This window comes from Nannospalax galili, unplaced genomic scaffold (assembly GCF_000622305.1).
Source record: "Nannospalax galili isolate Female #2095 unplaced genomic scaffold, S.galili_v1.0 scaffold245, whole genome shotgun sequence".
NCBI lineage: Eukaryota > Metazoa > Chordata > Mammalia > Rodentia > Spalacidae > Nannospalax > Nannospalax galili.
The window spans coordinates 917,563-945,269 of record NW_008353009.1 but is presented as its reverse complement, the minus strand read 5'-3'; the positions used below and the strand labels follow the sequence as shown (position 1 = coordinate 945,269).

Here is a 27,707-nt window from a genome sequence, read left to right as displayed (position 1 = left end):
CTTTATTACATAAAGCCAATACTGCTACTTCTAAGTTCAACTGTTTGTGCATCTCTACATGGTTTGGTGTCATGCCTGTGATGTTAACACGTCAAGCCTGTGATGTTAGTAACAATCACTTCCAAGAGTCTAGGGTAGTCCTGTGAGTGTCATCCATGGGACCCGCTTCCTGTTTCACATATAGTTGGTAAACTGCTCTAGGAATTTACATCTCCCAGGCCCTAAAGGAAACATCCTCAACATGCTTCCACAGCTTGTTGTACCAGATGCAGCACAGTTCCAAAGGAGACAAAATCCCCAAAGTGTTCTGGTTTATCATTTTCTTAACTTTTATCATTTTCATTAACAAAGTAGACTACAATGGAGCCCTAATCGGCATTATAATTAGTTATTACAAGACACTGAAAGTTCTCCTGAGGATACGCCATGATTTCTAAGACGCAAGGTCGCTCAAGCAGTTCTTCCAGCCCAATGGAGCCTCTCATGCAGGTACAGGGCTTCTGCTGGCATTCTGGCAGTGTGCTTGGACTGGTGCTTTGCAAGATCAGAGTAAATTTTAAGTGGACACAATTCTGAGGTGGTTTTAAAACACATTTGATGAAATTAAAGACTGTCTGGCTTAGTCTTCCTGCTATGAGTATGTATTAGTGTTATATGTTACAAAGAGAATCACATCACATTATTTTGTTCAAGTCAAGGAAGAATAGAAATTTTGGAGCTAAAATTATAAACAGATTATAACCAATTCTCTAAGCAAAAGAACAAAGTAACTGCTGAGGTTAACAGAGATGCAGGCATTCTCTTCACATCGCCTTTTTTATTTTTTTTGTGAACTGTATTATTAGAAATCCTGAGGTGAACAAAAATTTTTACAAGTCAACTCATTAAAAAAGGCATTTGGCCAATAAGAATTTAATTCCACATCAATGAAACTAGATTTATTTAGGGCATTGTTCATACAAGTCTATAGAATATTTAGTTTACTCTAAAAGATGACAAGACAGCTCCCCCTCAGTGAAACCCTGGCCTAGTATATCTGCTTTACCTATATAGCAAGGCTAGCAATAAACACGGAAGCTTTCAGTTTGTGGCACTGACCAATAATCTACAAAGGGCTTCCTTCAAAAGCTACAATTAAGGAGCCACCTAGCTTTTCAGCAATACAAGTCCGATTGAGGTCTTCTGGCCCATTTGCTTGATATTCATGCTTTATGCCTAGAGAGAAAAACAGAAATTCTACTTAGAATTCTGCAACCACTTAGCTATTTCTTTAAGACATCAAACTATTTTAAAGACTCTTGGAATACAGATAAATTATGGTATTTTAGAGCCATGGAATAATGAAGAAATAATCTGTAAGTACACGCATCAAAATGACGACCCCTAACAAACAATACTGACCGAAAGCAACCAGAAAAACAAATGTACATTCTGTGCGATTCAGTTTATGTTACTAACTCCAAATCACTAATGTATGCAAGCTAGAAGCCAAGGTACTGGTTATCCCTGGGATTCAGGAAGATTTAGGGGACTGGTACGAATGAGACGGGGCATGAGATGCTTTTGGATGACTAGTCATTAGACAAAAATCAATCATTATGTCCAGTCTGCGAACATTAAGTTTTATAATAATTTGTGAAGTGTATTTTTCTAAAGATATGGTATTTAATAAAAAGGCATGTCTAACAATTTTTTCATTTTAAAAAACAATGAAATGTGGGGGCTGGACAAATGACTCGGTGATTAAGAGTGCTTCCAGCTCTTGTAGAGGACCTGTTTGATTCCCAGCAGCCACAATGGACAGCTCACACACAACTGCCTTTAATTCCAGCTCCATGGGATCCAACACCTTTTTCTGGACTCCAAGGGCACCTGCACTCACACATGCACACATAATTAAAAATAAAACAGAATAGGGGCTAGAGAGATGGCTCAGTAAGTTAAGAGCACTGGCTGCTGTTGCAAAGGAATACTTTGGTTTCCAGCACCCACATGGCAGCTAACCACCACTCATAACTCCAGTTCCAGGGGATCCAACACCATATTCTGGCCTTTGTGGGCACTGCACACATATGGTACACTCATATACATGCAGGTAAAAACACATAAAGTAAGAATAACAATTAAAAAAATAGAGTAAGTCTTTAAAAAAGAAAGTATGAATTATGTTTTGATTGCACAGTTGTTTAGTCAACTGAATCCTCTTTAAAAAAAAAAATACCCATGGCAACACTGTGCACAGAAAACACCTAGCCCTCAAGTGATATTATACTCCACATCTAAGAAATCTAGCACAATGAACACTAAGATGTGGTACTGAGGGCATTTTTAGAACAATAACAGCACGCCGCAGAATAAATTCATTTTTGGGATTGTACACAGTCGTTTCTTTCTCAAACGACTGAAAACACAGCATGTCAGTTTTTGGACAACTTTGGAATGATTTGAGAAAGTCACTGATAACTAGAAAAAAGAAAGTGACAGGTATCTATCATTTAATCTATCAGATCAAGTCTAAATAGCATTTCTTTTTATTGAAAGGCAATGCACATAAGAGGAGGTTACTCTCTTTGGCTTCAGCACAAAAGTGTTGAAGCTGGGAAGTCACTTGAAAACATAGAGCTGACCGACAACTGAGCATACTCTGGGGTACCCCAACATCAACCCAAATGCATGAAGAAACCTGACAAGGCACTGGACCATGTAGCAGTAGCAGGCTTGGGAAAGGAAGCATGAATTCCATTTACTTAACTCAGTAAAGCAAGCTGGGGCAAACCTGTTCTCCTGTAAGACTACAAAAACCAGTTAGAAAAACAAACAAAACACCAACACTGAGCAAGCACTCGTGACCCTGGCTCTCTTAAGTTTTTTGGAGATCACTGAAGCAGGAGGTTGGCAGGCAACTACTCAGACCAAGCCTCCTGCTCCAGAGCTGGATCATCAGGGCCCATGAGGCTATCAATTCTGGCCAAAGTCACATAGCAGTTAGACAGCAAGCTTAGCCTTCGTGCAAGCCTCTGGGCTTGTGCCCCATGCTCTTTCCACCATACCAGTGTCTTCTCTTGGATGAAGTTTGGCCAAGGCCATCTCATCTCGACCCAAGCCACTCAGTGACAAGTCAAAAACAACTGGCCAGCTCAAGGTGAGTGTACTTTTCTTTGGACACAGATGAATCAATTACCTAAAATCATACCATTTGACAGTAAAGCTAGAGAGCAAAGAATTCTTCCCACCTATGAACATTTCCTTTATATAACTGTCATATCAACTACATTCAAAGGTAACTGTAAACTCATTAAATATGAATAGCATTAATTAATCTCTTCCTGCTACATGAGAAACTAGCTTAAAACCATCCGGAACAAGTGATACATAGCCACTACTGAAGAAACAGGGTTATGAGATCGACCTGTAGACACAGCATGATCAGCCCAAGGCAGAAGATGCTCAGGGGGCATTTCTCCCTTTGTTGACAAAGCTTTCCGAAGAAAATAAGACATATTCCATCCCCATTCCAGGGGTTCATCATAGCTGTAAATATTTAAGAGGTAAAGCTAGTCCATACCTGGGAATTTCTTTTTGATGGCATCCTTTGAGCTCGCATAGATCATTTTACTTTTCAGAGGTGCTAGTTCTGGTGCCCTAGATGAAAGAACGCCCAAAATGAAAACAAAACGTTTAGAGAAAGCACAACTCAAATGGTATTAAACAATCTGCAGCAGTGACAAGGAAGTCGAGTTTTATATTTCCTACCTCCTTTGAAGTAAAAGTGGGCACATGTAGAATCATAGTGAAAAAAATAAACAAAATGCAAGTGAAGAAGGCACCGCCCAACTTAAAAGCCTATTTAGCTGCCACAAAGCAACAAATTCCCAAAGGCAGGAACTTTACTGGTTTTACTCACGGGACTGTTTCCTCAGGCCCTACCACTGTAACTGGTGTGTAAGAGAAATAAAGGTTAATGAACAGACCTTCATTCAAATTCGACTAATTTTTAAGTCTTATCGGCTATTATCCTTATATACCAGTCTCAATAGCTGTCCTTATCTGACCTCACACTCACATTCTTTACAGCATCTTATTCAACTCAGTGCAGTAAGCCTTACTGAAATGGAAGTGAGGTGCAATGTACTACCACCTTCCTACAAATTTGAGTTCTGTGACCTGCGGGCTTGTATCCCTTATGCCCTAAGTTTTGAGGGCGCACAGCTAACAGCCAAGACCTTCTCTGCTTTACCCTGCATCAGGACAAAAAGCCTCACATCTTCCCAAATTAGAGGGTACAGCCACTTCCCCTTTCCCTTGGAAGCTAGAGAATGTTCTTATTATGTGTCTACCTAGCCATATCAAGAAATATGGTATAATTTAATTGAGGGATATACATGACTTTTATCTAAGGCTTAATTTCAAATAGTCACTCATTGAGAGAACCAGAACTTTCAACAACATGCCACAGAAATCACTTTATAGTGCTACATAGGGGCATTGTCCAACAGAGCTTTTTGCAACAATGGAAATGGTCTATATCTGTGTTGTCAAATAGAATGGTCACTAGTCATACGTGGCTATACATTCAAAATGCAGAAATTCATTCAACTAAGCTATAAATTCAGCTGAGTGTGGTGGAACACGCCTACATTCACAGTACTAGGATGGCTAAAATGGGGGTGGACTGCTTTGAGTTCCAGGCCAGCCTGGGCTATGCAGCAAGACCCTGTCTCAAAATACAGACATTTTAAAAACTAGAATTTAAATATCCATGTGTAGCTAATGGCTACATGACTAGATAATACAAACATCCAGCAAATTAGAGAGAAGGAATGGCACCAACTTACTTCAAGAAGCAAACTACAATGCACAAGTAAAGAAGGTGTGCTTGGTAGAGGGGCAGGCTGGTTCTCTGCATCGCACACAAAGAGTAAGGTTTTGACTATTTTTATTTTATGTGTATGAGTATATTGCCTACATGTATGTAAGTGCACCCATGTTGTGTAATGCATGCAAAGGTCAGAAGAGGGCATCGGATCCCTTGGAACTGGAGTTATAGATGGTTGTTAATTGTCACATGTGCTCAGAATCAAACCCGGGTCCTCTGTAAGGGCAGCCAGTGCTCTTAACAGTTGAGCCATCTCTCCAGCCCTGGTTTTGGCTTTTAAGTGGGAAAATTTAGTAAAAGTAGGAAATTTTAGTTTACAAGTAATGAGTTATAAGCATCCATAAAAACCATCTTCCCCCTCCACAGAAAATATCCACCTATCAAGTAGATTAAGTGGCTAACACTATCAATATAGTTAAGATGTTATAAAAGCCTATAAACAGAAATTAAATGACAACAAATACAAACAGCTTGAATTAAAGTTATTTTGAGGGGTCTGGAGATGTAACTTAGTAGTAGAACACTTGCCTAGCACATACAAGGCCCGGGATTTAATCCCCAATACCACAATACCCTCCCTTCCACAAATTACTTTGGTTCTTGAACTGGTTCTTCAAGTGCTGACAATAATAGATTTACAAAGGCTCAATACTCTAAATGCTTACCACAAAAAAAACATCAATTCTTCTTTTCTAGACTCCTTGGTTTCAAAGCTTGCATCATATAAAGCATAACGACAATCTTTTTCAGGAAGCATTCCCACAAAATGCTTGAAAGGATCAGTTATGGTAACACCAACATCTCCAACCAAGATCTCTTTGCCTTCTTCAACAACTATGCACTTTTTGTCTGCACTGAGACAAAAAATGACAGCCTTCTTTCTTTTCTTGATTTCTTCTGGTGTAGAACATTTCCGAACTTTCATGTCATAAAAAATGCGACATACTTCATCAGCAACTTGCACTCCTGAGGCCTATAATGAGAAATGTACAAAAGGCTTACAATTTTTATAATGTCAAATATAAAACACTACTTCAAGGTATATATTTAAAGGCAAGGCATACATCACAACATCTGGCTTTTTTTTTTTTTAAAAAGACAAGGGTATTACAGTACCTGGTTAGCCTTGAATTCACAGAGATTCACCATACTCAGCAAGAAGGGCTTTCTAAACAGCTGTATTTTGTCCGTTTCTCTCCTGCTCTCCTCAATCTGCGTGACTCTGAGACAGGGTCTCATATATCCAAGGCTGGCCTTGAACTTTCTATGTAGCCAAGAATGACTCTGAACTTCTGATCCTCCTCTCTGCATCTCTCAAGTGCTGAGATTACAGGCACGTGTCCCTGTATCCAGTTTAAGCAGTGCTGCAAATTGAATCCAAGACTTCATGCATGCTGGGCAAAAAACTCTATTGACTGAGTTATGTTCCTGGGCCCTGAATTGTTTTTCTTGCAGATTTCTTAAGAGTCTTAACTGAGAGATCATCTTCCTAGTTTGTATATTAATGGTAACTAAAGTTTTTGCATAAAGCAGAATAGATGGTTTGAACTTCTGAGTTAGAAAAATTCCATTCCCATAGCATCTTTTTTAAAAATACTTAAAAAATTATTTTATTATTTTTATTTTATGTGTATGAATATATTGCCTGCATATATGTGAGTGCACCCATGTCAATGCAATGCCACGGAGGTCAGAACAGGGTTTCAGATTCCCTTGGAACTGGAGTTAAGGATGGTTTGTAGCCGCCATGTGGATGCTGGGAATCGAACCTGGGTCCTCTGCAAGAGCAGTCAGTGCTCTTAACTGCTGAGCCATCTCTCCAGCCCCAGCATCTCTTTCTTTAACAAAGCATTATATAATGGTGTCTTCTTTATTCACATTTCAAATTAGATGACCAATATTGCTTTTAAATTTTCATTTTACAGTGCTGGGGAGACAGCTGAGTCAGTGAAGTGCTTGCTTCATAAGCCATGAGGACCTGAGTTTGATCACTGGCACCCAAAGCAAAAGCCAGGCATGGTGGTGCACCTGAAATCCCAGTGCTGGGGACACAGCAACAGGAAGATCGCTGGAGCTCACAGGTCAGTCAGCAGTCTAGGTTAACTGGCAAAGCCTAAGACAGAGAGAGAGAGAGGAGAGAGAGAGGAGAGAGGGAGAGAGAGAGAGAGAGAGAGAGAGAGAGAGAGAGAGAGAGAGCGCCATCTCTTCAGCACCTTAAACCAATTTTTAAACTTTCTCATCTTCTGTTGCTTTATCTTCATATGCTATTTACACTAACTTTACTATACCCATAATTTTGTATCCTTCATGAATTGCTTTAGTTTACGTTGGTTTCTCTAAAGCAAGTTACAAGCTTAATAGTAAAAGTACTGAGATACCCCAAATTAACATTAAGTTATATGAAATAAAAATAATGCATGAAAAATGATTAAAAAAGAAACAAAAACCTTCAGCTGAGTGTGGTGGTGCATGAGCTCTGGGTAGTGGTCCATACCTTTAATCCTAGCAGAGGCAGGCAGATCTTTGAGTTTGAGGCCAGCCTGGTCTATATAGTGAGTTCCAGGCTAGCTGGGCTTTAAAAAAAAAAAAAAAAAAAAAGACAAAAACAACAACAACAAAAACCTTCAGAATGAGAACAATATTTGCAAATCATTCAGGAGTTTGTACTCAAAGCCTAAGAATCCTTACAACTCAACAACAAAAAATAAAATTAAAAAAAAAATCAATGGATCTGATTAGACATTTCTCCAAAGAAGTTGTTTTTTAAAAAATTGGATTTTCTTTTATATATTTTATTTATTATTTTTATGCATATGAGTGTATTGCCTGCATGTAGGTAAGTGCACCTGTGTCATGCAATGCCCGAGAGGACAGAAAAGGCCATCAGATCCCCTGGAACTGGAGTTATGGACAGTTGTTAGCTGCCATGTGGGTGCTGGGATTTGAACCTGGGTCTTCTGGAAGAACAACCAGTGTTCTTAACTGCTAAGCCATCTCTCCAGCCCAAGAAGTTGCTTTTTAAAAGAAGTTTTATTTACATTTTAATTTTATATGTATGAGTGTATTGCCTGCATGTGTGTAAGTGCACCTGAGTCATGCAATGCCTGTGGAGGTCAGAAGATGGCGTTAGAACCCCTGGAACTGGAGTTACAGTTATTAGTCGCCATGTGGGTGCTAGAAATCAAACCCGGATCCTTTGCAAGAGCAGTCAGTATTCTTAACCTCTGAGCTATCTCTCCAGCCCCAAGGAGAGTATTTCTAAACACTTGTCTTTGAGGAAATGAAATGCTGAAAACTGTGAAGGAGACCTCCAAAGCATGGAGATCAAGTTTTAAACAATCACAAACATCCAGATGAGGCAACTTCCAACTACCACAGTGAGTTTGAAAACAAAAAACAAATCCAAAGACATTCAAGGGTTCCGAATTCTCTAGACTGGTGGCTATACTGTGATGTAGGAACATAAGGGGAAATGGTACAGTAAGGCACATGTACTCCTAAGACAGGGCCAGACATCTAGGCAGAAGCTACTTAAAGCACTACAAAATCAGGAGACTGGATAAGGATGAAAAGCCAGCTCAGCTCCCATAGGGAGAACCAGCAAATATTGCAGGAGAGAGTATGTGAGGACAACACTCAGGCTGGACTCGGGTAGACAAGGACTCCTCCAAAGGCAGGCTCAGGAGTTTGGAGGCACTGGATATTTCTTAAAATGAAGTCAAAAGACCACAGCAGTGCTTCTAGAAAGTGTATGAAGCTATACATAGGGAGACAAGAACAGGAAGGAGGGACACCAGCTCAAAGCTAATTCCATAAGCAAGGCAAGAGGTCTTCTTCTCTAGGTAAAGACAACAGTGCTAATGAAGGCATGGGTGCTAACATGGCTCGCAAAATTTACGGGCCCCTTCACAATATTTCAAATCAAATACACAGGATTTCCGAAGAAGCCAATCATGTTGAAATCTAGCTCGTCTCTGGAGCCCTATGAATATTGATTTGGGTGGCTTCTATCCCAAAGCAACATCAGAATGAATCTTTATTACTGGTTCTAACACTGGCATAAAGAATCATTTGTTCTTTATGGTTACATTGCGCTTTACCTAACATAAAGGTCCTCTAGTTGTCTACCATACCACCCTGAATGCTCTCATCTTGTTTATCTCAGAAGTTGAGTAGGACCTGACCGGTACCTTTCAGTAAAGGTAATGGAGAAAAAAAAAAAAAAAAATCCTCTTCCATCAGTTTCATTTTTCAGTATTCATTATACTATTAAAATTATTAAGGTATCTGGGGCTGGAGAGATGGCTCAAAGGCTAAGAAAACTTGCTGTTCTTCCACAGGATCTGGGTTTGGTTCTCAGCACCTACATGGCCGCTAACAACCATCCATAACTCCAGTTCTAGGGGATTTGATACCCGCTTCTGGCCTCTGAGGGGCAATGCAACTCATGTGATGCACTTACATTCATGTAGGCAAAACACCCATACACATAAAAATAATAAAGTATTTTTAAAAAATATTATTAAGGTATTTAACTGTTTGGCAATCAATGAACCTTAAGTTTATTTTAAGGTCATCTTTAAAAAGTTATGAACATTTAAGTCACAATTTAAATAATAAAGGCCATTAAAGGATACTCTTAAAGAAGGAGCATAGTTGGGAGGAGTCTGCAGAGCAAAAATAGATTGCTATCACAAGAGCTTTGTGACTTCCTTAAAAAGATAGGTTATTCACAACTGGAATTTCTCCATATCCTGTACCAGTAACCACTGGAGAATAACACCACTCAACACTCCACCCCCAATGTCAAAATAGCTGCTGTTGAAGAAATGGCTTGTTGCACTTGATCCACTTAATGAATATAGTTCTCTCAGTCTCCTCTGGAGGAGTATTTATAAAATGCCAATTGAGAGATTAAATCAATATTCAAGATTCACTCAGTGTATGGTCTTTAAATAATATTACTAGTCACAAAGAGAGAATAATGCTACAGACTACTGGGCTTAGAAATGACAGAATACAACTTAAAAGGTCAATTCTCTCAATTTTAGCATAAGGGTGGGTGATAATCTTTGAAAGACATCAAGTTTGGGGGATTTAATTTTTTTTTTATAAACAACTGAACCAGTCCAAACCCTAAATGCAAACTCAAGTAGGACACTTACCTTTGTTCCATAATTAAAGCCAACTATACCTCATCTAATTCTAACCAGAGAAAACAGGAATAGAAGCCACTTTAAGAAAATTATTAATTTGTAAAACTATTACTCTTCTAAGCTAATAGAGTCTAAAATACTGAAAGTAGGATATTACACAGTAGATATACAATTTCAAATTAACAAACTGACAGAAAACAGTCAATGGCTTTCTCATGAAACTGGGTTCATACTGGGCATGGTGGTGCCAGTCTTTAATTCCAGCTCTTGGGAGGTAGAGGCAGGCAGATGTCTCAAAAAAGGACCCCCCCCCCGAAAAAAAAACCTGGGCTCATAATTCCCTTTATTTTATCATGCCTTGCACAAGGGTCAACAGAAAGAGAACTCCTCCCTGTCATATTCCTGTACTACTTGCCTTTGGAATTCTAGAGTTTATTCTCTAGAGAGTTTTCTGATCTTTCCAGCCTGGCCAACATACTGAAAAGAAGAAAATAAGTGACCACACAAAAATGAATGCAGACTCCTGGCCACCACCTCCTTGAAGTTTGACCCTGAATACAAAGCCCTAGTCCCACTATTCTTGGGAAGCATTCAGTCAGAGCAGCTATGCTGGCATTCTTCTTCAGCTCTAATGTGGTAGCCATTATCGTGAGCCACTACTCAACACTTGAAATGTGTACGACACTGAAAAGGTAAACTCTAAATTTGATTTTAAACAATTTAACATCAAGTAACATATAAAAAATGACTCAATACTAAAAGAGTATTGGGGCAAACAAATATACAAAATGTATTACACAGCTTTCTGCCTTGGAAAAACATACTGTTTTATTAATGACTCGTGTCATTTGGAACCTTGGTTATTATTATACTATGCAAAAACAGATTAAGGCGTCCAAGGACAAGATTTCAGATTTAGTATTCTACAGCACTTATAGCTGACTATTTCTGAGGGCACAGATGCATTTGAAGGAAACTCAAACTAAAAAAAGACAATCTTTTTTAAAAAATTACAAAGCTACTTGTAATACTTTGGGGTTTGACCCACAGGAATAAAAAACATTGGGAAGAGGTAACCCCTTTAACCCCTCGAGTTGCCCAGGGGAGAGATGCTACCTGAGGGGAAGGAAGCACAAAGGAACCAGCTGCAGACTCAGGCCAAAGGTAATGCTACAGTGCTGGGACCTGTGAGCACTACAGGTGTGACTGGCTCCAGGCACACAAGCAAAGGGCAAGAGGGTTAGACAGGAAGCCACAAAGCTATTTGGGTCCCTCCTCATCATTTGCCTTTTTCTGCTTCTGCTGCATGATCTCTGAGTCCCTGGGGGTAGAGATGATGGGGCACTTGGAGGTATCGAAGGGCAAAAAGGACAAGATACAGGGGGATAAAGGGTACAAAGGATAAGATGGAAATGAATGGGACAAAGTTCAGCATATGGCTGCTATATTCCCACCCTACAAGAACAAGAGGAATAGAACTAAGGCTCAGAAGGCAATCAGTCAGTCTCTTTCTGGCTGTTGCCCAGTGGGTCAGAAGTATGGTCACACAGGCCCAAAACCTTTCTATTCTGTACTGAACACTTGAAGAAAATTGGGAGAAGCGAGGACAAACAAGCAGGGAGGGTCAAAAAGTATTGGGCTGTCATAATCACAACCGTACTTGATATAGAAAATCAGCTTGAAGACAGGCACCAGCCCCAGTCCTTTCCAGTGAGGCTGTGACCGGACAACTTGGAGTAGAGAGAAAATGAAACTCTAAGAGAAAGCAATGCACTCTGCCCCACACACCTGGTCCAGATCCAATCCCTGAAGTAGTTCTTTCCTGGTACAACCCTCAGTTTAACCCAGGTCTCCCTATGTCCTGTCTAGCTTGCGGGGTAGCAGCAGAAAGCCCATCATCTCAGCACATTCCCTTAACCAAGTGGCTCTGCTTCTTCGTATTCTTCTGGCGGGTGGGCGAGCTCACACTGGTTACGCGGGGCATGACAACACCAGTGGCTCCAACCTGCCTCAGTTGCATCAAGGAAATTAATTTTTTGAGGCAAGTTCTCCTGTACATAGACCAGGCTGGCCTTAAACTTGCAATTCTTTTGCCTCAGATTATAGGTGGGCACCACCACACCTGGTAGCGGTTTTTAAAATGCATACTATATTTATTTGGAAGAGTCAAAGTTATCAAAATGAAAAGCCATAAAAGTTTCATATAAAAGGGTTTAGCTTTTGAAGGCAAGACTTTCTTACCAATGACCTAACAAAAGAAGCTTTTTATTTTATTCTGTAAAGAATAAACACTAGCTCTTAGGAAAGTGAAATAATGAACTGAGAAAGATTTATATAACACCAGCAAAGAAACCCTTTGTTTTATGTATTTCACACAGACTACTATGGATGAATTTTTGCGGCTAATTTAGAGGGTGTTAAGTTAGAAGAAAAAAAAAATGGCCACATTCGCCTTATTGCTTTAGAAGACTTTTTTATCCAGATGAGAGCACACCAGAGATGATCAGAAGTATTCAAGCTTTGCAGTTGAACAAGTTATATCTAACCTTTCCAACCTCCATTTCATCATCTGTACAGCATCAACTATGATATTGCTAGTGCAAAGGACTGCCAGGACCACACACATCAAGCTCTGAAATGTATACCTGGCAATGGTGGCAATCAGCAAGTAAGCATACATTATAATTAACCAGAAAATCTAGGTAGAGCTTCTTCAAACTTTCCAGTAACAAATGTTGCCACATTTTATGAAAGCCTTTGGGTAATGGGATGCATAGATTAAAAATTCCATTAACAGTTACACCCGAAACAAAGTCCCTCCCCTCCTTCCTTCCTTTGTAAAAAAGAAAAGTGTGAGTATACTACAAGGGACAGTGGGCTAGGCAGTAACAAGAATATACCAACTGCTGAAACAGAAATTTCTTTTTATTTCTTTTTTGTTTTGGTCTTTTTGAGACAGGGTCTCCCTGCAGCCACAGCTGGCCTGGAAATCACTATGTAGACCACGCTGACCTCAACCTCAGCCTGCTTCTGCCTTCCAAGTGCTGGGATTAGTGGCACCACACCCAGCTATTTCTTTTTATTTTTAACTCTGCTGATTAGAATTATGGGATAAAAAACTCAGCATTTGATAAGTATCTCTTCTCATGAATACTAAGTGGTATTTCATAAGCAGATGGACAATGAAAATGTGGTGTGTGTGTATACATATGTATCAGAATTTTATTTAGCCATAAAAACTGGAATTATAAAATCTGCAAGAAAATGGATGGATCTAGAAACTACTATATTAAGCAAGGTAACCTAGGCTCAGAAAAACAAATGTTATATGTTCTTAATCATAAAAGGATCTTAGCTTTAATCTTCATATATACATATATATGTAATATACACACATACACACAAATATGTACATGAATGTGGGTATAGGCTATGAAATTATAAAAGGGATCACAAGAGAGGAAAGAGATGTTGAAGAAGGGGAGGGCATCATAACATGTGACATGAAAATAGGAGGCTACTGGTGGTGGGAGCGTGCAAGAGAGAACAGGAGGATGGAAAAGATGGGGTGGGAAAACCAAGAAAAATAAAATTTGTTTGAAAGTGCCATAATGAAATCTAATACTTTGTATGTTAATTAAAAGAAATAAGTAAAATATTAAGTGGTTAAATAGCAAAGAAGGGGACTGGCAAGACAGCTCAGCAAGTAAGGGTGCTGGCCAACAAGCCTGATCACCTGAGCCAATCCGTAAAATCCATATGGTGGAAGTAGAGAACCCACTCCACTCCTACAACTTGTCCTCTGATCTCCACACATGCTCCATGACAGGTGCATGTGCACAAACACCTACAGTAAATAAATAAACATAATTTAAAAAATTAACAGCATGGGGGGGGATGACACAGAGATGACTCAGTGCTTAAGAGCATGTACCACTCTTCCAAAGGACCAAAGTTCAACTGCCAGCAACCATGTTGGCTGGTTCACAACCAGCCTCCAACTTGAGTTCCTGGGGGATCCAACACCTCTGGCTTCCATGAGCACTTGTATCCATGTGCACAGACACAGGCACATACATGTAGTTAAAAATAAATCATTAAAAAAGCAGCATGGTGCTAGGGCTGGAGGAATGGCCCAGCAGTTAAGAGCACTAGTTGCTCTTGCAGAGGACCTGGGTTCGATTCCCAGCACCCACATGGCAGCTAACAACTGTCCTAACTCCAGTTCCAGGGAGATCTGATGCCCTCTTCTGACCTCTTCAGGCACTGCACTACATGGGTGCACTTACATACATGTAAGCAATACACTCATATGCATAAAATAAAAATAAAATAGCATGATGCTGGCAAGATGGCTCAGAAGACCATTGGACAGCTCACAACCACAGAATTCCAGCTCCAGGGATAAAACACCCTCTTCTGGCTTCCATGAGTATTTGCACACATGTGGCATATACATACATACACATAAATAAAAATAGAGTATTTACCCCAGACCTGCAATATTTTCCAGACCTGTCAAGTTTGATGCATCTCTTCAATTTTATTAGAGAAGCTTCCTTTTGTAGCACAGAAATCCACAACTGGCCAACATGCAGAGAATAAGAGGCTGCAGAGTATCTATCCCTGAATAGGACATCTATATCAAACAAACTTCAGCCTCCAAAGGCTCAAGGATCATACAGAAGAGAGGGCAAAAAGACTTAGAGCCAGAGGTTGTGAACGACCACAAGGAAACAGAATTTCCCAAATTGCTGGGCAGTTTACTTATGAATTCACAACAATGGTGACAGCATTGTACAAGTCCCATGTACACACAGCCAGACAAAATCCCAGCATGGATGTTGGGAAGTGGGTAAGACACCCCAATCCTACCTGAAGAACTACTGGCAACTGATGGCTGTTGGGAGGGGGAGAGTCAGTCTCGTTTAAGGGTGAGACTCTTGCTAGGTTGATCAGGTTCCAGTGGATGAACCCACACCAAAGGGCATTTGGGGATGCAAGTTTGACTCTATTGGTCTTTAGACAAGAGACAGACATGGAAAGAAAACATAAAATTGGGTTAGGGGTAGTGGGGGTACAGATGGGAGGGGATCTGTACGAAATTCAAAACCATTCAATTAAAGGGTTGGAGAGATGGCTCAGAAGTAAAGAACACCCCCAAGTTTGGTTCCCAGCACCCACATAGCAGTTAACACGTAGGAGATCCAATACCCTCTTTTAGCCTCTGCAGATACTGCATAGACATGGTGCACTTACAAACATGCAGGAAAAGCACTAATACACATAAAATAAAAAATTAATTAAAAAGTAAAATAAGGTCTTTATTTTTAAAAATAGCAAAGAAGCCAGGCGTGGTGGTGTATGCCTTTAATCCCAGCACTCAGGAGGCAGAGGCAGGCGGATCTCTGAGTTCAAGGCCAGCCTGGTCTACATAGTGAGTTCCAGGACAGCTGGGGCTATAGGGAGACCCTGTCTCAAAAAGACCAAAAAAAAAAAAGGTCCTTGTAACATTTTAGGATTGGATTGAATTATGCTACCTGTTAAAATTCTCCAGGAACCATTACCCAAATCATAAATAAGAATCTACAATGAAGAAAGCTAGGGCCAGGCTAGCAGGGGAGCCTACAGGCTTTATCCTAAAATCTGTCCTTTGTCGGTGTACATTATTAGTTTAGAAACACACAGTAATGTCTAGAGGTGCTAAATGTACTTTTACAGATTAGGCTTTGCTTAAAGGTGCCTGGCCAAGGAGCTAAGACAGCTAAACTCAACCTTATGTTCCACTTATCAAGATACAGGCCTGCAGGACTGCCATTAACTGCAGGATGTGACCTCCTGCCACTGTCCATCCCCACTCTCCACCTGCAGGGACTACCATACCCTAGAGCTGCATAATCACTGCATCAGGTATCAACGATCCAGAAAATGTTCCAGGCTAACTGCCTTAACACCCTACTTCATTCCAAAAAGCAAAGTGAATAGAATTAAAAAACAAACAACAAACAAAAAACCCAACGCCAACTTCCAATTATAAAAATCTTCACTGAACCTTAGAACAAAATACAATTTCCACGAGAAGACAGCTGATGCAGAGGAAATGACAATTCCACTTGCTATTTATTGTTTGTCTGTCTAAAGAGTTCCACTAAAACACTTAGCTTAGCTACTTAGTATGTGTATGTAGGGCAATCAATGATAACAAAACTATCACCCAAACCCACTCTAGCAGTAAGAAAAAGGGAAATAAAAATTCAGAAAAATAATCTCAACAAAGTACAGCAGCTGTAATAAAAGCATTATGTGAAAAATCAGCTATCTCCCTTAGAGCGCATGCAATCTTCTCAGACAATCCTAACAAGGTATGTTTACAGGTTTCCTACTCCTAAGTGATAGATAGGAAGTAGGAAAGGGAAGGAACAGTAAGTTTTATAAATCTAATTTTGCAAAAAATATCTCATCTCCCTTTTTTGGGAGAAGGCCTTCCTATGCAGCCCTGACTGGCCTTGAATTCACAGAGATCGGCTTACTTTTGCTTCCTGAGTGCTGGGATTAAAGATTCCCCATCCTTTCTTAAAAACCAAACCAAAAAAAAAAAAAAAAAAAAAAAAAAAAACCCCAAAGTGCAAGTATACAGAGGCAGAAAATTAGGAGGAAGAAAAAGCAACTTAGCGAGAGTAAGCACACTGGGAAACGACAATGCCATTGCCGTTTTTGTCTGATTATTTTTCATTTCTTTTTGAATAAACTGTGGACCCCTTAGCATAGGACTTCAAATCCTTTATGCCCTACCTCTCTAGCCTCCTTTCCCATTTCTTGCTGGGATGGACTCTTAATTCCTGTTTACCCACAATATTAAGCCTCCCTGAATACCTCACATTCTCCTGTGATACTACATGTTTCTCCCTTTCACATGGCTGCCTTCTTCAGGGGTCAGCTCAGGTCTTCCTCTGGTAAGTCATCAGGTCTAATAAAAATATGTGCTCCTCCATGTACTAATGAACAATATAATAATTTCTCCTTTGTCCAAATTATTAGTTGAATCCCTCACCAGACTGCTCCTTAAAAGAGCAAGAGTTCTCAGTATTTTCTTTTAACTGTTGTTTTGTCTTTGTTTTTGTAGTGCTATGGACTAAACTCTGGGTCTTGTACATGCTAAGCAGATATCTATCACCTACCTACATTCCCATCCTCTTAGTGTTCTTATCTTTTTCTGCCCTACGTATTTTTAACAATCCTCCACCAACCTAGAATTGCCAACTAAATGTTTACTTAATCAAAAGTACCTAAAATGATTCATCTGTTTTAAACAAAGTTGAGAGAACATTTCATGGATTTGTTAATACTTAAAAGCAAAAAAATCTTTGACATCCTGCCTCACATCCTTCACAAAGATAACATTCTAGTTTGCTTTCTATTTGCTGTGATAAAGTACCCTGACCAAAATCAACTTGGGGAGGGAAGGGTTTATTTGGCTTACATGTCCAGGATCACAGTTCATCTTTGAGGGAAATCATGGGAGGAACTCAGGCAGGAACCTAGAGGGCAGGAAATGAAGCAGAGAACACCAAGAAACACTGCTTACTAGCTTGCTCCCCTGGCCTGTGCTCAGCCTGTTTTCTAAAACAACCCAGGACCACCTGTCCAGGGATGGCACCACCCACAGTGGGCTAGGCCTTCCACCTCACTCAACATCAAGAAAATGCCTCACAGACACGACCACAGGCCAAACCTACAGAAGAAATTCCCCAGAATAAAGGAATTATTCTGTATTTTGATACTGCTATTTATTATGCAACTATATACATCTGCCAAAAACTTACAGAATTTTCACTAAAAGGGGTACATTTTAGCTTTATATGAATTTTCCTGAATGAAAAGTATCTATATCTAAGCTTTACTTCAAAGGCAATGAAGAAACTATTCCATCCCTCTCTGAAAAAGAGCATATATAACAAACAGAAAGCTCAAAATCAAAGATTTCACCGCCTTCTGACAATTTGTCTTATGTTCTCTGGATGGTTAGTCAGTTAGCATGTCAAAGACTCACTCTTAAGACAGGAAACAGGTCTGATCTCAGTTTCACTGTCACACCTTGTTCCTGAGACCTACCAATTTCTCCTTAAATGTGTATTTTGAATCTATTCCCTCTCACTCTCAAAATCTCCTATCATTGTAACATTACAAATCTTTAGAAACTGTTTAATTTTTAAACACCTACAAGCTAATTCCATATTCATTAGCAGCATAAAAAGCCATATCCAGGACTAACACTACTTTTCAGACTCATCTTTGACCAAGGTACTAATACCTTTTAGAAAGTGATTTGACTGTAGTAAAATTTTTTGGGGAAAAAAAAATCTGTATTTGACTTTTTAACCTAGGAATCGTACTTCTAAGAATATATCTACTTTTAAGAGTAGAGACATGATCTATATAAACACTAAAAAAGACAGCTCTAACAATTTTTTTTAAACTACAAAGTATAGTATATGCCCAGAACAGTTTGACATTACTGGTTAAAATCGTGTTTATGGAAAGTCGCTCATGACATGGGAGAATATTTACAGTATAAAGTCATGTGCAGTGAAAACTCAATTATGGGAAACAGTGGCAAAATACTCTGACCAATTCCAACTTGGGGAGGAAAGGGTTTATTTGGCTTACATCTCCCGGGTCACACAGTTCATCAGGGAGCCCAAGGCAGAAACTCAGGGTAGTAGGACCTGGAAGCAGTAGCTGGAGCACAGGCCATGGAGGAATGCTGCTTACTGGCTTGCTCCCCTGGACCGTGCTTAGCTTGCTTTCTTGATACAACACAGTGGCACTGCCCACAGTGGGCTGGGCCTTCCCACATCACTCAACAATTAAGAAAATGCCCCACAGACATGGCCACAGGCTAGTCCAACGGAGGCAGTTCCACAAATGAGGCTCCCTCTACCCAGGTGTGCCAAGTTGACAACTAAAGCTAGCCAGCACACCAAGTGTGTGCAGTTATCTGTGGAGGCCAGAAGAGGGTGTCACATCCCCTGGAGCTGGAATTACAGAGAGTTGTAAGCAGCCCAACATGGGTGCTAGGAACTAAACTTGGGTCCTCTATAAGAGCAGCTCTCTCCAGCCCCTATATTTGTTTTTACACATTTTACACACACATACACACACACACACACACACACACACACACAAAATCTAGGGGATATATGTATCTCCCTAGATGACAATGTACTAATGTTTACTCTGGTCGGAAATGTCATTACAAAAGGCAGGTGTGGTGGTGCACGCCTTTAGTCCCAGCACTCAGGAGGCAGAGGCAGGTGGATCTCTGTGAGTTCGAGGCCAGCCTGGTCTACATAGCAAGCTTCAGGCGAGCTGGGGCTACAGAGAGACTATGTCTCAAAAAGACTAAAAAAAAAAGAAAAAAAAAGAAAGAAAATATTATTCCAATTAAATTTTTCTTAATATTCTACAATGAACATACTCATATTAAACTAAGGTCAAGTTTATAATGGATCAATTAGTGACTCCTTAAAATCTTCAAAACTTCTGTTTTTGTCAAACTCTCTTAAGCTTCTTTTATAAGTTCCCAAGTACAGTGCAGCTCAGGTCTAGATCTTTGGGAACCGTATTTGGTAGTCTTTCTTTCCCATATACCACATAACCACATTATTAAACTCCTGTCAGGTCTACCATCAAAATACATTTTCAATATAACCACCTCTCACTATCTCCACTACGGACATATTCTGAATTGCCCTTTCTGGTCTAATTCCTACCTTTATCCTATTTCCTACTTGTAGCTACTAAGCTCCCTGGCTCTGCCTCCCCCACAGGATATGTATTAAAGGTTTGGGCCTCAGCTAGGAGTGACTAGATTATGAAGGAAGGCACTAGTCCACTGATAAGCTTGTAGTTCAATGGGCCTAGTAGAAGGAAGCAGATCACAGAGGCATACCATCAAAGGATATCTCTTATCCTTGGCCTATTCCTCTTTTCTCTCTGCACCCCAGCAACCATGAAGTGAGCTGCTTGCCTCCACTATGCCTCTTCATCATGATGCTTTTGTCCTGCCACTGGCCTAAAAAAAGCAATAGAATCGGGCACTTATGGACTGAAACCATTGGCCAAAATTAACTTCTACTCCTTTAAACTACTTAACTCTGCTATTTTGTCACAGCAACAACAACAAAAAAACTGTCATGTTACTTTTTCTTTCTTATTTGCAGAATTTTAGCCAGACAAGCCCCTGGAATACACCAATTCCCTTGACTCATGAAGCTCATTCTCTTCTCAAGGTCCTTTTAAGAGTTTCCTCTGCCTAAAACACTCTTCACAGGGCTAGGTCTTTCTTATTATACAAATCTTACCTCAGATCTAATCTACTGAAAGGCCTCTCAAACAGTCCTAGGAAAAAGGCCAACTCTCCTAGAACTCTCCTCCCACTACCTACACAATGGGACATGCTCTTGTCTCTTTTTGTTTTGTCTCTACTCCCACATTAGAATGGTAATTTCAATGAGAAAATAATTTATTTTGGGATTGTATCCCTAGTTCCTGGACCCATACTTGGCACACAACAATCTATTGCTGAATAAATGACTGCTAAAATTTAAGGGCAGTTCAGAACTGTATTTGAGTCTCCACTAATCACTCAGAAAAAATAAACCTAATAGTGGAAAACAAGGTAGTTTTTATTTATAATTAACTTTATTTTTTGTATATTTTTATTGAATTTTTGTGTATTTCATACACAACATCTTAACATCTTTATACCCCCTCCCCCATCCACACCCTCTCATAGCCAGCCTACCACCCACCGATTTCATGCATTCTGTCATTTATATTAAGGCCTATCAAGTCAAGTTAGTATACCCAGACGTGCCTCAGTGCAAGTTCATCCACTGGAGTCTAGGCAACCTATCTAGTCACTCCCTTAAAGAAGATCAGCTCTTCCTCATCCAGCAGTGATCAGCTGCCAATAGCTCTTTGGCTAAGATTGGGGCAGCTAGCATAGTGTCCTCCAAAGCTTTAAAAGCAAGCCTTAAGGGAGGTGGCTTCCATGTCAGTTCCAGTTTTGTTGCTCCATGTCCTGTGTCTGATTATATTTGTAAGCCAACAGAAGAATGGTGAAAAAAAATTCCTTTTATTTTTCTGGGTAACAGAGGTAAACAGCCTGTAATATAATATAAAAATGTTGAAAGGAATAATGTCTTCCTTTGATGGGCTCCAAAAGCAAAACAATGGCAATAAGCCTGCTGTAGCTACACTGAAGTTTCTACCTGCCAACTGCTTATTTATGTCTTGCCAATAGGGAAGTGTACTGCCTGCATGTATGTAAGTGCACTCTGGTCATGCAATGCCCACAAAGGTCAGAAGAGGGCGTCGGATATCCCTGGAACCGGAGTTATAGATGGTTAGCTGCCTTGTGGGTGCCTGGAACTGAACCCAAGTCTTCTGTAACAGCAGCCAGTGCTCTTAACCACTGAATCATCTCTCCAACCCTGAGATTCAATTCTTAATTTTAGATGCAATTTTTTAAAAAAAATTATAGAAAATTTACTCTTAAATTTTAACATAACAAAGAAAACTCTGAAACAAGAGTAACCAGCATACGCACATTGCAATGTCAGCCACTAAAAGATTAGTTCAGTATTAAAGAATCATTCCAGACTAAAACCCCGAGTTCAATGGGGGTCCTTGTACAGCAGACTCTGAGCATGTAACAAAGTAGTGTCCAAAGTATTACTGGCATGAATAAACTTAATGTACAGTTTTCTAACTCTACCTCTCTTTCAGCAAAATGTTAAAAAAAAAAAATAGGAACAGTTCAGAAGCATAATTCCAAGTAAAAATGTCTGACTTGTAACATACTGCAAGGAAATGACAGAACAAAATTATAAAGTATTTCCAGTGTTAGATTTAAGCATTTGAACATGATTTTCTGCAACAATCTGCACAGAAGTATTATGCCCAAGGGAAGAGGCTTGAGATATTCAACACACTCATTTTCTATACTCTGTGGTTTACATATACAAAGAGTAAACTGTACAACAAAGCCATCGGGCCTAATCACTCAGGGGACTAGTGTTGCTTTGCAGATAAAATAATGCACATATACATAAAATTCCATTTTCCAAGAGCTTTAAGATCCTTTCAAATGTCAAGTATGGTATGCTTCATCTCAAAATAATTATTACTGAAAGGAATAACAGTATAAAAACACAAATGTTTAGAACACTGTATACTAAGTGAAGCACTGCTTCACTGAAACCAATTCTATTTGTGAAAAAGTTATGATGTGCCAACTGTGGTGGAGTATGTACGTAATCTCCACATTCAGGAGGATGAAGCACCAGAGGTCAGTCTAGGCTAGCTACATAGTACAATACTGTCAGTTGGGAGAGGAGATTACTTGTTTTGTAAGTTTTTTCTTTTAAATCTACTTTTATTTTGTGTAATGAGTGTTTTGCCTACATGTATGTAAGTGCATGTATGTCATGCAATGTCTGCAAATGGCAAAAGAGGGTGTTGGATCCCCTGACACTGGAGTTATGGATAGTTGTTAGCGACCATGTGGATGCTGGGAATCGAATCCAGTTCCTATGCAAGAGCAACCAGTGCTCTTAACCACTGAGCCATCTCTCCAGCCCTGCATCGTTCTTTTGAAAGTATGTTTTAGTTTTTAAAATAAGTTTTGTTTAGTTTACAACAAATTTAAGCAGAAAGTGTTTGCTCTTTATTTTTAAATTTGTGTAGGGTGTGTGTGCGCCCACTTATCTGTATATATGCACCATGTGAATGCAGTGCCTGCGGAGCCAGAAGAGGGTATGGGATGCCCTGGACTGGAGTTACAATCGGTAAACTGCCATGTGGATGCTGAGAACCAAATCTGGGCCCTCTGCAAGAACAGTAAAAGCTCTTAATCTCTGAGCCATTTCTCTGCTTGATTTTAATATTTTGACTAAATGAACTACCTAGGAAAAAGAGACAAGTATAGAATGGAAAAGACCAACCTCTGTGGTCCCTGGCTTAGAAGGAACTGTATACTGAATTACTATACAGTCTACCACTATTAGGAGACAGTATGATACCAGTGATCTAGTAATTTAACATCCCTGGAACTATGCACGCAGAATAATATGAGTCCTCATGGGTATTAGGGACTGCATTGACAATCATCTTGATTTTGGTCTGTGCCCCTCCCCCCGCCCTAGTGCTTGATTTTATAGCTCTACAACTAAGTTTAGATAAAGTCAGGCTCACAGAATACATTATATATGTAAAATCAGAAGATACAAGGCTGGAGAGATGGCTCGGCAGTTAAGACCACTGGCTGCTCTTGCAGAGAACCCTGGTTCAGTTTCCAGCACCCACATGGTGGCTAACAATCTTCTCTAACTCCAGTTCCAGGGGAATTCGATGCTCTCTTCTGACCTCTATGGATATTGCAAAAGCACTCATATACATGACATAAAATAATTTTTTCAAAAAAATCAGAAGATACAAGCTGGGAATATAGCATGGTGGTGGCTTACTTGCCTAGCATTATGTGGTTCTATGCCCAGCATTACACTTACACACACACACACACACACACACACAGAGAGAGAGAGAGAGAGAGAGAGAGAGAGAGAGAGAATATACAAAGGTACAATATGTGAAGGAAAAAACCCCCAGTCAATTCACTAATAAACAAACATAGAAACCAGTTAGGCAAAGGCTTTAAGACTCAAAATATTAAGTAAAAAGAAGTGGAGAAACAGGCTTCTATCAGTTACTTCCACTAAATGAGGACCAGTGTTTAAATACATAAGTCTATGAAGGGTATTTCTCATTTAAACCACTACAAGGCTGTAGATGATAGATGCAGCACAGAACACACCAGCATAGTTCCAGCACAGGAGAAAAAACATATACAAGCCCTCTCTCCAAGGGCTTTTATGTTTATACTAAGAGACATACACTGGGACTAGGTAAGAAATATATCATAATGGTATATGGAAATCACCTATGGCAAAAAAGTTTAAATAGAAAAATAAATTGGAGAAATGTCCAAATGCCCAATAATAGAGGAATGGACAAGCCTGTACAGTCTTAGAGTGGAATATTATTCAGCAGTTAAATCCAACACCCTGAGGCAGTGAGATGGCTTAGAGTAAAGGCACTTGCTGGCAAGCGTGACAACTGCAACTGTGTTCAATTCCCATGACCCTCCTGGTAGAAGGTGAAAACCAACCCCAGAAAGTTGTCTCTGACCTTCACATGGGCACTGTGGTACATGTCCAGCCTATTTAGCTGGATTGCTCTAAGTACCTTTATTTTTCCTCATCATCAAGTTGTAGAATATATGTAATTCAGCTAAGGCAATTTGCACAGCTCACAGATCAGAGCAGAGTTCTGTGTAAAGCTGAGGGTTAGATTATCATGTATCTTCCTTAACCCTATTTCAAAGGGCAAAACTACACCTTAACTTTCAAGAGAGCCATAAAGCTATGCTGCAGATGCATTCCTTGGTTAAAGAGTTTGCCAAATCTATATATGATGTTCAAGCTTTATCCAACTGAGCAATAAATCTACAATTTGATGGTGCACCTGTAAATAATCTTTGCACATATGAGGAAGCTGACACACCCAAATACACACACAAAAGTTTTATTTGGCATGTGCAAATAAAAGGTAGGTTTTTCTTCAAGGGGAGGAGACTGTATTGTGAGACTTTGTAGCAAGGCATTTGAAAACATGAAAGCTCATGTCTTCTTGCTTCTATAAGACTTAATGAGCAAAAGGAATTCCATCAATTTAGAACAAACCCATGAGCAGTTAAAATTTAATCTCCCCCACCCCCACCCCCCAAAAGAAAGAAAAGTAGGGGTTGTCAAACACAGTAGCTCATGCCTATAATCTCAGCACTCAGGAGGCTAAGACAGTAGAATGTTAGGATAGCTTGGGCTACATAGCAAGACTCTAAAAAAAAAAAAATTTCCAGCACTTGACTTGGGAGACCAAGGCAGGATCCAAAACTCAAGTCCAGCCTGGGCTTCACTTCACTGGATTACAGAATGAGATCCCTTCTGAGAAAAGGAAAGAAAATCAAGTAGCTCACTAACAAATCTAGAATAATAAAGGAGGAATTCTTCAGATCTTCCTAAAATTCTTTAATAGTTAGACCAAATGGAGATGCTTTGTGCTCAAAAGACCAAACATAAGAGTAATCTTTAAAAAAAATGGTCTGTGTTCTGAATTCTTAAAAAGCATCCAGTAGCTGGACATGGTAGGGGCACACCTTTAATCCTAATACTCAGGTGGCAGAGGCAGGCGGATCTCTGTAAGATCAAGGCCAGTCTGCTTTACATAGAGTTCCAGGCCAGCTGGGGCTAACAGGGAGACCCTGTTGTCGTCCCCCCCCCCCAAAAAAAAACAGGGCGTCCAGAACCAGCTGTAATAGAGCAGTGGATAAAAGTATTTGCCAAGCAAGCCTGACAACCTGAGTTTGATTCCTGAAGATCCCACTTGACACAAGCACAACGACACAACGACACAAGTGCCAACACCCCTCCCACACCATACACAGAATAATAAATGTAAAAAGCAACCAAAAGAAAGTAGCTTGCAAGGGCTTCCTGACTTTATGCCTAAAGCCCAAAACACTGAGTTTTATCCACTGGTTAAAAGTATCTTCCCTTTGTCTATGCTATTAGCACCAAGGGTTGCTCTCAGGAGCCAAGCAGAGTTCCACCTGATTAGTACTTGGATGTGAGAATGCATCCACCTTTAATTTTTAATTCTCCTTCTAAGTACCGGGAAATACAACAGACTCTTCATTTTATTTAAATGTACACAGCAGGAAAGTCAAGCTTTAAAACTAAACATTCAAGCATTTAAAATGTTTGGCCCTATTTTGGAGTATAAAGTTTGTATTAGAAAGTAAAAAAATTAGATGTTAAGTCAGGAGACCCTAGAGCAGGCACTCATCTACTTCAATGCACCTTTATTACAGTGAGTGGTCAAAGGCTTTTAATAAATAAAGCTTTATAATAAAGTTTTTTAGTATAAAGGCTGGGCGTGGTGGTGCATGCCTTTAATCCCAGCACTCCGGAGGCAGAGGCAGGCAGATCTCTGAGTTCAAGGCCAGCCTGGTCTGTGAGTGAAAAGTGAGTTGAAAAGACCATGGTCCACTCGGTCGACCAAACGTATATGGACAACACAAGTTGGAGTCAATGGGTTATTAACTTTTTTAAAAAGTGGGGACAGGAGGCTGAGAGGTACAGAGGTAGGAGTCAGTGTGAGAAGAGCTAAGGGGAAGAGTTGGGGGGGGCATGGCTAAAATACACTGCATGAAATTCTCAAAGAAAATGAAAATATTTCTATAGACTTCAGAGACTGATCTCCTTGTAGCTGACAGCATTAAACCAAAGAACAAGACTTAATACCAAACCACTATTAAACACTGCCAATCATCAAGAAACTACTCATCTAATCGCTCTCTTTCACTTAATGAGGCAGCCTGCCTCTTCAAAACAGTTGCAGGAATCTTAAGGAAAACAAAACCTGTTATTCAGTGAAAATATTCTGTACACAGGTGAGTACCAACAGCTTCCAGGAGCACAGACGCAGCAACAGTGTAATATTTCTTGCTGCGTGGCAAAGCTTTGCCAGCAAATCATTGACCAAAAATGGTAACAGCGTGCGCCCAGTACAGAAAGTGACAAAATGTTCTACCCTATCCTCCAGTTTGAAAACACTGTCTTTCAGCAGATTAGCCTGGCAGTTTAGAAGTAGAAAAATATGTAAATTAAGAAAAAAATCTCCTCCACTTATAATAAAGCGAATGTTTCTTTTCTTAGAGACTAGGAATAATTAAACTGACTTTCTAAAAGTTTTACATCTGCATCACCAGCAGAGCAGCATCATGTCCACCCCTTAGCGCCCCAAGATGTGTCAAAGCCAAAACGTTCTCAGGCGAAGACAAGTTTCTAGCTACAGATGGACGGGACGGACAGGGGAGGGTTAAAAGATATACTGCCAAGCTTGACAAGCCCAACGAGGGTGGCGCTGGAAGCTGATTGCCAGATAGGACAAACAAAGCCACGGCAAGGCCACCCTGTTCTTAATCACGCTCCTTAGCAATCGTCTCGCCCCGTAGGGAGGTTCAATAAAAGCCTTATTTCCTTCTAGATGGACAGCGCTTGGGAGGAAAGGCGGCGGGTCACTGAGCCGCCTGACGGAAACCCACGCCCTAAAGGACGGTCGCCGGGCTCGGCCAGGCCACCCCAGGGGTGCAGACCTCGGCATCCACATCCCTGACCCCGGCAGGTCGCATACAGGCCGGGGCCTCCCGACCGGTGGCCCGAGGAAGCCGTGCTCGACTCCGCTGCAGAGCCGCATGGAGCGCGAGGCCCGGCCGGGCGACTGCTCGGCCCGTAAGCGGGTCCTCCTTTGCCAGCGCTGCTCACGCCCTCGGTCCCGACACCGCGGCGCTCGGGAACTCGGCCGCCTTCGCCCACGCCTAGAAGTCCGGGCCACTTACCATGTTCGCCGCGGCGGACTACGGGACGAGGAGAGAGCCTGGCAGCACCGAGTCTAAGTAGCGTCCACCTCGCGGCTGCGGGACCTACAGAGCGAGCGCAGTGCTGACGCGACGCCCGGAGCCTATCGAGGGGCGGGCGGGCCACTCCACT

At 40.5% G+C, this 27,707-nt stretch overlaps 1 protein-coding gene across 1 annotated transcript; it reads right to left on the bottom strand.

The window, feature by feature from the left end:
* Positions 1-813: 813 nt before the first annotated feature.
* Positions 814-27,707, bottom strand: Dstn (destrin, actin depolymerizing factor). Its single transcript, XM_008850268.3, has 4 exons — positions 27,557-27,707; positions 5,542-5,849; positions 3,566-3,642; positions 814-1,215 (listed from the first exon to the last, which is right to left on the bottom strand). Exons 1-4 carry the CDS (start codon positions 27,557-27,559, stop codon positions 1,106-1,108), a joined length of 498 nt encoding a protein of 165 aa, XP_008848490.1. The 5' UTR covers positions 27,560-27,707; the 3' UTR covers positions 814-1,105.

Coding starts and splice junctions, on each gene's coding strand:
- Dstn (XM_008850268.3), bottom strand. Junction 3,643..5,541: donor GAATTGATGTTTTTTTTGTG/GTAAGCATTTAG, acceptor TCTTTCATCTAG/GGCACCAGAACTAGCACCTC. Junction 1,216..3,565: donor CATCAAAAAGAAATTCCCAG/GTATGGACTAGC, acceptor TTTTCTCTCTAG/GCATAAAGCATGAATATCAA.